The sequence below is a fragment of the Camellia sinensis genome, chromosome 14 (genome assembly GCF_055761805.1).
Source record: "Camellia sinensis isolate YWXY chromosome 14, ASM5576180v1, whole genome shotgun sequence".
NCBI lineage: Eukaryota > Viridiplantae > Streptophyta > Magnoliopsida > Ericales > Theaceae > Camellia > Camellia sinensis.
Genome location: NC_138974.1, coordinates 134840985 through 134854306, shown reverse-complemented (window position 1 = coordinate 134854306; position 13322 = coordinate 134840985). Strand labels below are relative to the sequence as shown.

Below are 13322 nucleotides of genomic sequence, written 5' to 3'. Positions count from 1 at the left end.
TTTTCCCTTGTAAGACCAGAAACATTCATAACCTCCAAAATTTTCTTCGGAACAGCATCTGCATTTATACCGCATTTATTATCACAAAATATCAAATAAGCCTTTCGTGGCAAAACCTACATAAAAATACTTCATAAGCACAATTTAATCAGATAAGCTTCTTTTTTTCTTTGATTAACAAAAAAAAAAAAAACACTATTTACCAAATTTTCCCTTAATGAGTAAAACAACATAACATATTAAGGAAACAAATTTCCCATTAAAAGAAAAAACAAAGAGAAGAAGCATAAAAAAGAATTAAAACGAAAAGTGATACAAGCAATAAATAAATGAATTCATACTTTTGAGGCCAATTTGATTCACAGCAGCAACAAATTGTTGATGAAGCTCGGGTGTCCAAACCATTCGCGGCTTTTTAAGTGACACCGAATCATCCTTGTCTTTCCCTTCCTCTTCCTCATCCTTTTCGCAATTTGAGCTTCCACAGTTTTTCGTATCCATTGAGGTTATATGGCTTTCAGCATTCAACTGTTTTTGGTTCATTATTTCGTCATTGTCCTCATTCTTCGATTGCTCTATCGCCTTCAAACCATATTTCTGCTTGCGGACCACATGCTTCCACAGATACTTAATAGCTTCCATCCGAACAGGTTTAACTAAATAATCACACGCACCATCGATGATACCCTTCATAACAACATCATTTTCATCATCCGCAGACATCACTGGATCGATAATACAACATAATTACAAAATAAAAAATAAAAAATAAATGAAAAACCTAAAATTAAAATTATTATTTTCATCATATGACAAGTACTAAATTAAAATTATGATTTTTTATTGAAAAAAAAGAAAAACTTACTGACAACAGGCAGGTCCATTTCTAAACAAATGATTTCAAGAAGTTTAAATCCATCCATGTCGGGCATGTGTACGTCGCTTATGACAATATCAAACTTACTTTTTCCCTGTCGAAGGATTGATAAAGCATCCTGTGCACTCGAACATGTTGTTACTGTAAACAGCTCCCAAAAAAAATCTAATAAGATTTTTTTTTTTTTTTTTTTTTTTTTTTTTTTTTTTTTTTTTTTTTTTTCAAAACCACAATATAGGAGGCTATAAATTACCCCTCAATGTATTAACAAAGAAAAAAAGAAGAAGAAGATATTTAAGTGTATAGTTCCTAGTAACATTAATTTATATATGTCAATGTGTATATATATGCAAATAAAAATCTAGAAAAGAGTATTTTCTTATATTGTGTGTGGATTTGGGCGCGTGCGCGCGCACACACATATATGTATAGAAACAGATATAAAGAAGACGTTGAAACCTTCATAGCGACAAGTCTGAAGCATCTTTGCGAGTATTTGGAGACATGTGCAATCATCATCTACAGCAAGAACCCTAAGACCAGCCGGAAACTCAAGATTAGTAGTACAAGTACTATGTTTCTCTTTTGTTACAGACATTGATGATAATATCCCACAAACCAAACCAAATCCACGACTACATATATATTTTTTAATCTCTATTTTACTAAAATATATACACTTGATGATGACACATCAAACATCTTATACAGTAGCAGTGAAGAGTAGTAGAGAGAATAGGGTTTGTGGGTATGTTTGTTTTTTTTTTTTCTTTTCTAAAACAGTCAAAACCTAAAAGTAAGGAAGCTGTTAACTTTCATCAGGAAAACTACTGGGCTCATAGTTCGGTGGGTAGCGGCTCTAGTCTCCGTACCTGGTGTACAGTTTTTATATATCACACATATCAATAATTAACAAACAGACAAATACAATTATAAAAAAGGGGCAGCTCCTCTCCATGCCATGGTGGGTTTTGATTTGGCCCATCTCCATAATTTAAATTAAGGTCCGTATGTTATTTTTGTAAAAAAATAAATAAATTTATTGGATCTCGATGGTAACTTAATTAGATTATATTTTTGTTAACAATTTATTTTGAAAATCATAACTATCGTTAACACAAATATGATTTGATTAAATGATTATCGATAGCTGATCAACGTGATCTTTTACATGAATAATGTATTCAACAAGGTTTATATCTTGAACAGTTTAAATCATCCAAATGAATCCAAATCAGGGCCTACCATGATCCAACACTCTCTAGTCCAGACAACAGAAGAGCATATCCCAAAAAAAAAATAATAATAATAATTTATCCAATTAATATAATTGGTTTCCTATAATTCAATCAAAATTCCATACTAATTTCTCAATAACTCCTATTCACACAAATTTCACGTCTTTTTTTTTTTTTTTTTTTTTTTTCCCGGGTTGAACCTAGAACTAATTTCATGTTTAACATGTTAATTTTATTAATGTGAGACACGGATGGAATGATCACATGATAAATTGAGAAATTACCACATGATTAAAAATAAAAAAGTCATATGATCACATGATAAATTGAGAAATTATCACATGATTGAAAATAAAAGGATAAAAAATAACGTTTTAATAACAATGTGAGAACGTTAAGTGTAATTAACATGTTTTTTAATTAAAGCCCAACACAATCGTTTAAAAATAAAAATAAACAAAAAAATCAATGACCTAGTGAGACTTACAAATCTAATTTATTAAAAATATTTATGTTTCCTAAGATGTCACCACAATGTATTTAAGTACATTTAAGAGTAAATTTCACGCCATCATGTGGCTTCTAATTGCATTGGATCAATTCCCAAAAAGCTTGAAATAACTTCTCTCAATTACATTGTGTGGTGGTGTGCATTTTTTTCTTACTTCATTTTTCGCATCTCTCCAAATCGGCCAATTCGATTAAACTTTTAATTGTTCTCATGTTTTTACGTAAAGTCCAACGATAGTACCCACTTAAATTATGCAGAGTTGCTCTCTAGATCTTTTGCTTGTAGTGGCAACAAACTTTTATCATGGTTTATTTCATGTGATGAAAACATCATTTGGAAGGTTCTGTGTCCCAACTCTTCAAAGGCCTCACATTGATCATTGTTAAAGAGTTGTAGCAAACAACACATGCACATAAACGAAGAGATGTTCAGAACTTGCCAAAGAGGGGAAAAAATCAGATTCCATCCTTGTACCATTAAAAATCTTAAGCTTAAGCTTACTCGTATTTCTCAGCCCTATTGCCAGGGCAATTTTTTTCGCCAGAGCAAGGTACAACAGGTTAATACCAAAAGTGGCAACCAAATTTTAATAATTTGGGTGGGTGTCAAGAAATACATTTCTATAGGGTAATACTCTTAACAACAATAACTACCATCCAGAGTCAGCTGCCGTGATAATAACTCAAAATATCCTTTTTATCATCCAAAAAACAAAAAAACAAAAAACGAAAAAAAAAAAAGAAAAGCCAGACAAAGAAAGCAGAGGGAAAAAAACTGTTGATTCAATCTTTCAATTCTGAAGTTCCTAACTCTAGTTGTAATACACACACATTATGTACAGTGGATGTTGCAACAAATTCTCACCAAGAGAGAGAGAGGGAGAGGGAGATCCAACCAATATACATTTCCTGCAACTGAAGATAACAGGGACTGTCTTCAAAAATCCCGTTTTTTGTTCCTTCAAAATTTCAGCATCCATATAATGAGGAAAAAATATCCACACAAAAAATCCCCTTTGAATTCTGTTCTAGCCAACACGTGACTTGAGCATGGAATCTAAGACTATCGTGTCAGGAATATCTCCTTGAGGACCAGGAGGACAAGCATGATGAAGCACATGATAACAAGCACTGTTGCACATCTCACCATCCCCCCTTTCGCCTGAGTTCTCTCTGCCTGCAATTTCAATATATTTAGCATGACAGCATCCACACAACATGACTTGCGTTCTAGGAATCATAGCAAACTAAGATAAGAGGAAGTGTCCGTGTGTGTGTGTGTGTGTGTGTGTGTGAGAGAGAGAGAGGGAGAGAGACCTTCTGTAACTGTTTAAATCCCTCCTCTACTGATACAGCAACATTCTGAATGTTGTAGTCTATCCGATCAACAATTGTGCCCTGTAGAAGATTATCAACTGTCAGTAATAGATTGATAAAGAAGCATGTGGGCATAAGTATGAAGCTTTAACCTGATCTATCACTAGGACAGAGAGATCCTTCATGATTTGGGCTAGCTCGTTAACAGATTCCAAAACCTACAAAACCTTTATTTATAGTTAAAAAAAGGAGACAGTAGATTTTGACACTAATGGTAGGGAGTAAATTGCCTTCAGTTACCTGTCTGATCTCCCTTTCCCTTTCAGCAGTGAACTTTTCGCTTGTCTTCAGCTTGGCCATTTGATGATCATTAAAACCCTGGATTAATTAACCATATATTCATATTGGAGAAAAAAGTTGCTTACTTCAAATATCAGGATTTCGTATATGGCGTCCGACACAGCATAGGATGTAAGGTCACAAAGTCAGGGTTCCCAACTTCCCTTTATGGCCAAAATTCATAAACCATAAGTAAGGCTCTACAGATACATTGATCTTTTTGGTGTTACCCTTTCTATTAATTAAAATGATTATTATAATCCAACAAGAAGGAATTCCTGAACTCTGGCTTCCCAAACAGGACTTGCTCACGGATTCTAGAAAGGGGATGTAAGGTAAACTACTAAAACCAAAGGAACTGCTTACCGTATCTCCAAATTCATCAACTTCCAATCTAGATTTATTTTCATGCATGTTCATCTCCAAATCAAGCCCATCATGTCCCTACGACATGAAACAAACACATCAATAATGGAGCAACATTCAAAGAGTGCCAGCACTTCTAAGATATCTTGAATCAAACCAGACTGTATTGGCACCTAGCAATTCCGGAAAAGTTAACAAACAGTTAGGAGGAAAAGTTGTAATTTTTAGGAGAAAAACAGTCAAAGATATTTATGGTTTCCAATGCCAGTTGAATTCCCTCACAAACAACTAAAGTTTATATAATTATGCATTAAGCAGTAGAGACGTGCATTAAAATCCACCTACTCTCCACCTACTTCACCCACTTAAACCTACTCCACTAAACCTAACCCACTACTTCACCCACTCTCCACCTACTTCACCCACTTAAACCTACTCCACTAAGCCTAACCCACTACACCACTACCACCTCACCTACTCCACTAAACCTAACCCACAACACCACTACCACCTCCACTTCACCTACTCCTTACCTACTACACACTCACCCTCTTCTATATATAGGAATCATGAATCATTGTAATAGACATCAATATAAATCAATCAATAATAATACATACAATTTATTCTCTCTCTTTCTCTATACATTATTTCTTACATGGTATCAGAGCTGGTTTAAAACCTAGTATTTTCGCTTCCCCGGCGGGCGGCAACCTCACCTTAGCCGCCCGCCGGACCTCAACCTATTCCGCTGATAAAATCAACAAAGATTTGTGCAACTGTAGTCATGTGTGAGGCTGATGGAGAAGAATTCTTCACCTCATATGACGAGACAGTCTGGAACTGGAAACACTGCAACATTCTGCTCTGGAATTCTGCAGCAGCTAGATTATAGCTTGGTTGAGTGCCAAGCTTTGGTTCTTCCACCCACTCTTGAACTTGCCCAGCAAAGTGTGAAGGTTCATGCTTGTGTTGGAGGGACTAGTGTGCGCGAAGATCAGCGCATTCTCTCCAGTGGGGTTCATGTTGTTGTTGGTACTCCTGGTCGTGTGTTTGACATGTTGCGGAGACAATCACTTCGCCCTGTTTACATCAAAATGTTTGTCTTGGATGAAGCTGATGAAATGCTGTCACGAGGTTGTTAAAAATCAGATCTATGATATTTTCCAGTTGCTGCCAACCAAAATCCAGGTTGGGGTGTTCTCTGCCACAATGCCACCAGAGGCTCTTGAAATCACCAGGAAATTCATGAATAAGCCTGGAAAGAGAAAAAGCTCATGCTAGGATTTGCGAAGTGATTCGCTGCAGGAATTTTGGCTTTGGATGAAACCCTTACCATACTCCACTCATTCTCTCCAACTGTTCTAACTTTTTATTTTTATTATTATTATTATTATATCAAATAATCAATGCACTCATGTTCCCCACTAATAGTGTCCACTTTTGACCCAAACCATTTTCAATCCATCATTTCTCCTTCACCTTTTACACCCCACTCACCGACTCTCTCTCCACTTTATCACATGGGTTTGTCCCTCTCTCTCCTCCATTTGATTTCAAAAATCACTTATTTTTATTTATTTTTTCCAAGTCACTTTTCCTCTTTTTTAAAATACCCTACTTTATTTTGAAACAATCGCACTGATGTTTTTCATATAATCCATCTATAAATATTTTTTATCTATTTTCTTTCTCCCTTGTTTTCTTTCATTTTATTTTTATTTTTTTCAACAAAACACTCCCAAAACAAAAACAAAAACAAAAAAAAACAACATTTTACAAACTTGTCATTTCTTCATGCCGGGGATCAACCCCGATCAGCATTTTACACCATAAAAAAAATAAAAAATAAAAAAAAATAAAAATAAAAAAACACAAAACAAAACAAAACACAACCAACACAAATCGGAACAGTGGGATTTTTCTTCTCGCTTATTCCGCCGGTCTTTTCTTCTTGCCACCGTCTTGGGCGGCCCTTGCCGGTGTTGCCTCCGTGTTTCCCACTCCACTGGGCATGATCACTACTCCCTGCTCCTCCACTGCAGCATATGGCGGCCCTCCAAATCGGAACATAAAACTGGCCTTCCGCTTCAGCTCCTTGTTTTCCGCCTTTAGCACACTTATCTCTGCTCGCGCATCCTTATACATGCGTTGGAGCAGAGCCAGTTGGGCGTTTAACTGCTGCACCTCATTTGTCCTACTCTGCAGCCGATTCAACAAATTTGTAACCGCAGTCATGGTTTCCACACATGACTTCAAGGTATACTGATTGGCCTCCACATCCGACTGCACCGCCATTTTTTGCTCCACCGACCGCATTGGAAAGTTCAACGGAGCAAAACCAGAGGCGCTTGGTTGAGGTTCACTGGCCACCGCACCCGTTATCTCTCTTGTGGACTCGTTGAGGTCGGGAAAGAGAGTAAGCAGACCACGGGAAGAAGAGGCCATGTTCTGGGTAGCTGGACGGGAAGAAGAGGCCATGTTTTTGGGTTGCTAAGTGTTTCAGAGAAGCAGCGATTACCGATTGGTACTATCAGACAGGGTTGGTTACAGAGTGTTTCAAGATTTGCAGCTCTTCGAGACAAGCTCTCTGAGAATGCAGAGGTTTCAACTGGTTTGTTATGCTTCCAAGCCTCAGCCTCCGCTTCGGTTTATAAAGACCCTGACGAAGAGGCCGACACGCGTTCTGTCGGTCACGTGCATCGCCGCGTGTCTGGCGCGCCTTTTGATGGCTCGCCGCTCGATGATTTCTGTCGGGCACGACTTTTGATGAAGTGGGCGCGCCTTTTGAGGGCGCAACTTTTGATGGCACGTCTTTTTATGGATTGGGCACGCCTTTTGATGGCACGCCTTTTGAAAGATTGGGCACACCTTTTGAGGGTGCGACTTTTTAGGGGTCCGACAAGACTCTGTAAACTGTCCCGACATTGATTCCGGTTAGCTCCTTCATGGGTCCGACAAGACTCTGTAAACTGTCTCGACATTGATTCCGGTTAGCTCCTTTATGGGTCCGACAAGACTCTGTAAACTGTCCCGACATTGATTCCGGTTAGCTCCTTTATGGGTCCGACAAGACTCTGTAAACTGTCCCGACATTGATTCCGGTTAGTTTCTACAAGGGTCCAGCAAGACTCTGTAAACTGTCACAACATTGTCTGCCACAACGGTCCGACATGACCCCATAAACTGTGTTCTACATTGGTCTGACACAATCATCCAGTGTCTTCTACACCGTTATGACACCACCATACAGTGTCCTCTACATGGTTATGACACCCCCATACAGTGTCCTCTACAACGTTATGACACCACCATCCAGTGTCTTCACCAATGGTCTGACACGACCATACAGTGTCTCTTATCCTCTTTTATTTTTATGTATTTTCTTATTTTGTTACTCTCTCCAAACTCAAGTTGATTAGTTCCTATCCCCCTTGAGTTTGCGGGGGGCTGTTAAAATCCACCTACTCTCCACCTACTTCACCCACTTAAACCTACTCCACTAAACCTAACCCACTACTTCACCCACTCTCCACCTACTTCACCCACTTAAACCTACTCCACTAAGCCTAACCCACTACACCACTACCACCTCACCTACTCCACTAAACCTAACCCACTACACCACTACCACCTCCACTTCACCTACTCCTTACCTACTACACACTCACCCTCTTCTATATATAGGAATCATGAATCATTGTAATAGACATCAATATAAATCAATCAATAATAATACATACAATTTATTCTCTCTCTTTCTCTATACATTATTTCTTACAGTGTGTTTGTGCATGTATAATAATGCAAACCTCTTTCTGCTGCTGTAGATGTTTCAAATATGTTGACTGATTCTTCCGAAGCTCCATAGAAAGTTTCTGAAGGTCCGTAGCAAGAGAATGCTGTTGGAAAATAATTAAATGTAAGCAATCCATCTGATCATGACACCAAAAACATAAAGCTCTTATTAGGGTTGGACAGCGGGTTTGGGGCTTGCATAGGCCTAACGCCAAGACACATTATGATTTTCCTAGACCAGCCCAAGCCTGACATAAATCTCACAATGCCCAGCCCAAGCCTAACTTAATAAGCTCAGTTTGCCAGAATATACGAGTTATACGGTACAAAAAGAAAGTTGCAGCTTCGGTTTGAAAGCATATTGTTGATGTGATTGAAGAAAAAAAACAAAGTGACGAAAGAACACCAAGCATTTTGATCATCAGCAGAAAGAAAAGGAGGAAAAAAAAAACCTCTACATCGATTGATGCCATGTATACATATGTATTGACAGACTATGGTAGTGTTTGGGAACTTGGGTTTGGGATTTCTTTTTTGATTTTTTTCACTAAAAGACAAACTTTTTGCAAAACCAAAAAAAACACATCCAAACAAAATATCACATCCAACCCCATAATCATTTCACTTTTTCTCTCACAAACATCACATCCAACTACAAAAAAACCCAACTATCTTCCCAAACACTAAAATTTTTTTATCCAATAATATCCTAAAACTAAAAAAACCTACATAAAAACCCACTTCCCAAACACCCACATATGAATCTTATGTTCCAGGTTTGTTCTGCTCATTTATAAAGCAAACATACTTTCAAGTTCAGATTGTTCACAAAAATTGATCACCCAAAATCTGAGAATTGATAATTTTGAGCATAGATCTAACACCCACAAAACTTCACTCACAGACCCACAGTCAGACCAACCAATTCGTGGCCAAATCCATTCCCTGACTCTGTGCAACTCCCTGATGGTTGTGCACGATGGGTGGTGATGGTCGTTGTGGGATGTGATGATAGTGGATGATGTTTACAGTGGTGATGACTTGTGTGATTACGTGTTGTGGGGATGATTGGGTGAGTGATGATGGTGGTCATGTGCAGTGGTGGTGGCATGGTAGATGTTGATTTTGGGTGATTGGTTATGGAGAGCAAGAGGAAGCTGGGGATTAGGCAGAGAATCAAAGATGAAGAGTCAAAGAGGGGACTAATAAGTTTAGGTTCATCACATTTTTAATCCAATGGTCGACAGTTTTATATGTAATATGTTATAAATATATATATATATAGTATTACTTATGCTTCGGACTCCTGATGCCTTTGCTTAGGCATGGCCTAAACTGAATGCAGGCTTATAAAATCCTGCCCGAGCCCAACACAAGTTCTTAAAATAAACTTGTCCAGGACCAAAAAAATAAGGCTAGGTTTGGGTTGCTCCGGTTCAATTCAACCAACCCAATTTGCATCCCTAGCTCTTATCAATGCTAACTTATATACAGAGACAAATTTCTACGTGCATTTATGTTTTAGCATTTAGCAAGTTATACACACACTACTGTCTCAAATGAAAATTGCACCTTCCACCTCACTCCTTAGGAGTGGCAATTCCTATTAGATATGTTCCCTTAACAACCTCCCCGACCCCCCCCCCCCCCCCCCCCCCCCCCCACACACACACACACACACACACACACACAAAAGGACGAGGCCAAGTACAATCACCTAGTTTTTTTTTTTTGTGATAAATAAGTACAATCACCTAGTTTTAGCTTAGCAAGAAGTAACAAATGATCAATGTCTTTAATATGATCAAAAGTAGAAGAGTTAGAAATTTCTTTTATGAACTCCAATACCAGAATTAAAAAGTCAATACGTCAAGAGAAAACACAGAAAAGAAAGGTCCAACTGACATACCAAACTAGAACAAGAGAGGAAGTAAAATGATATATGAATCAAACATGGGCATTGGCATTTCAATGGTAAATGCATCATCCTGCTGCAGTGAATTATAATGTCATCTGATGTACATTTTTCATTATAGTCTCCAATGAGAAGAAATTGAACTAAGTAGTAAATGTGTCAGAAAAATATACAATGGTCCAACTGATACACCACATCAGGGCAAGGTGAGAGTAAGAGGGAGAAATGAAGCAATATAGTACGTAAACGAACAAGGGCAATGTAAATACAACAGTTGGTGCATAATCCAGCTGCAGTGAATTATGATGTCATCTGATGTATAAGTCTCCTTATGGTTTATGATGAGAAGAAAATCAAGAAATAATAACAGCAGAAAATACAGGTAAATATCAGAACCATACCTGCACATTTTTCCTAATATTTGAATCCTCAGATGGCCCACTTGCAGAAAGTTTATGTAATCTCTTCTCAGACTTCCTTAATAGATCTGTAATCTCCAGGCTAAGAGCATTTATAACACGTTGATCTTCTTTGCCATCTCCAAAAGAGGGTGTTAAAGCCTTTGCATGAGCCTTGACTAACTCTCTCATTTTACCTCTAATACGCTGTATATTGGCACCTATTTCTTCAGAAACATCCACCCAATCTGGAGGCAGGCCCACAGTAAACGCATCATTACTGCAGCAAGAAAATGATAGATATTTGATGTCATGTTGGACTAAAAATATGGCTTCCAGTAAATGAAAACAGCATCGCATAGTCCAAGTCATGAAACTCAAATGATGAAATTATGGCACAAAGCATAATAGCATGGACAATGGTGAGGGTTAGTGAGAGAGATTCATCTATACAACCTATCACACGGCCAAACACAGAACACTGCACCCGTATTCTAGGGCATACTCCCATAATTGCTCACACTTTGCTTTGCTGGTGTCAAGTAAAAGACAGCACCTCAAGTGAAGTAACCTTCAAGCTCCCCAATTCACTCTCCAGCCAACTACCTCTTTTATTTTTGAGAACCAGTCATCCCACATTTTTTCTTGTCATGTCTCACAATCCCAAACTTCATCATGCTTTGCTACCAACCTCCATATACAACGATCACTAAAATATATTTTTGCCCCCAAAAAAGGTAAATTGAGTGTTTTCTATTTATTATTATATTTTCACTAGATTAGTTTTTAGTTTTTTTTTTAAAAAAAATCATAAGAAAGATTCTAAAAACCAAACCAAACATAAAGTTCCCATAAACATGAAGTTTGGCATGCATAAAACTATTTCAAATGAGAAAAAATTAAACAGAGGCTGTTGGAATTTTAGCTTGGGCTCTTTTTAATAATGTTATACTTTTTAAGAAATGATTTTATAGGGTTACAAAAGTTGCAAGCTTAGTGTTCCTTGCCCAAGGAGAGGCTAGGGTATATTCATTTCTCTAAGCTATCACTTGAAGCTTATGGGAAGGAGATAGGTCTGTGAAAAGTTTTGCAATCATAGAGGTGAGATGGAACAAGAAGGATTAATGGACAGCAAGGATCAGGATTTGTTCAGAGCTTAAATTCAGTGTCATAGATTCCAAATCACATTGAACCTTAAACAGTTTAACAAAAGAATGTTTCAAATAGTTAACGCTAAGCAAGAATTCAGGACAAGGGAAGGGTTATAGTATCAATCCTTGCAAAACATAGAATTCTGTGAAAAAACCTATACAACTTATTGACTATTTATCCTATACTATACTACCAAAATATGCCAACTTTAAACAGTTTGGTTAAATTTGAGAAACATTACCAAAAATTATGCAATCAAATGGCTTAAATACCTGAAAAATCTGTGCCAAAGAATCATGAAAGATAAAGCAATAAAATTTCTAAACCCTAGAATTCATAAATGGGTTTTGAACATTCTAGACACATCACTATTGTACCTGGAAGGGCCAGGGTCGTCCGTGCTAAGAGGAGTGTAGGACCGATTGGAATGAAGAAATGATGTGGTGGCCATTTCAATCACCGGACCACCAAACGTTGAATTAGAAGAAGAAGAAGAATAAGAAATCTCAGGAAAACGATTACTGTTCAAAGTCTGTCTGTGCTTTCTGAACACAGTTGTTCGATTCCTCATCGCCATGCCAATGAAATCGAAAGCTAAAACGCTAACTCTACAGATCTTCAATTGAAGAAGCAACTGAAAATCAAAATTCTAGGGTTTTGCGTACAGATACAGAGCACTCTCTTCATGTGCTGATTGAAATGTTTTCGGCGGGTGGGTTCCGGGTCAATCGTTAACCCGGAAACCGTTTTATATACGTGGCAAAATATTAATTGAGGACGGGGATGTTCACAAAATAAATTTGACTTGTGGAAACAAAAATGCTAGAAATTCAAAAAAATTATCAAATATTTCACATAAATATACGATTTATATAAGAATTATATTGTATGGATCTTACATCTATATAAGATATTTGATAAAAATTTTAATAAAAATTTTAAAATCTCGAACATTAATCCTTATGAAAAATAATATACATTTATTAGATATATATTATCAACAACTATACACTGTTTTAATTATGTTTTGCATAAAACAAAAGTTGATCTTCATTATTTTCAATATTTTTTTCGCATATTACTCATTTTTCATACCTAACATGTCTTGTCACCTCCATCGATCCCTTACTTTTCTGTCTCTTTACTCATATATTTAAACTTTGACTATTAATTAGAGTTATGTGTTGTGCGGTGCTGTTCGATCAGTCTGAGAGTAAAATTACAAATTAAATGACAGGTCAGTGGATTAACAAATTGGGATTTGAACGGTTTTTGACAGATGAGCAGATTAAAAGATATTTTAACTAATTATCATAGATTTACATAATATATAATATTAATTTGTATAATATTTGTTATATATATAATACAAAGTGATTTTACATAATATATTTCATATATATAATTACTAA

The 13322-nt window shown here is 36.9% G+C and overlaps 2 protein-coding genes across 3 annotated transcripts; both read right to left on the bottom strand.

The window, feature by feature from the left end:
- Window positions 1–1475, bottom strand: LOC114310109 (two-component response regulator ARR2-like). Its single transcript, XM_082905296.1, has 3 exons — window positions 1337–1475; window positions 866–1018; window positions 1–725 (listed from the first exon to the last, which is right to left on the bottom strand). The coding sequence occupies exons 1-3, from the start codon at window positions 1473–1475 to the stop codon at window positions 298–300; spliced, it is 720 nt and encodes a 239-aa protein (XP_082761422.1). The 3' UTR covers window positions 1–297.
- A 1823-nt stretch (window positions 1476–3298) lies between these two features.
- On the bottom strand, window positions 3299–12735 carry LOC114310143 (tlg2p-like protein a). Of its 2 annotated transcripts, none has more exons than XM_028256041.2 (8): window positions 12288–12735; window positions 10762–11038; window positions 8460–8582; window positions 4648–4725; window positions 4243–4320; window positions 4095–4160; window positions 3943–4023; window positions 3299–3802 (listed from the first exon to the last, which is right to left on the bottom strand). In XM_028256041.2, the coding sequence occupies exons 1-8, from the start codon at window positions 12485–12487 to the stop codon at window positions 3689–3691; spliced, it is 1017 nt and encodes a 338-aa protein (XP_028111842.1). In that variant the 5' UTR covers window positions 12488–12735; the 3' UTR covers window positions 3299–3688. The 2 variants fall into 2 exon arrangements, with proteins under 2 accessions (XP_028111842.1, XP_028111843.1); XM_028256042.2 differs by having other exon boundaries at window positions 3389–3802; window positions 8460–8549; window positions 12288–12679.
- Window positions 12736–13322: the final 587 nt, after the last annotated feature.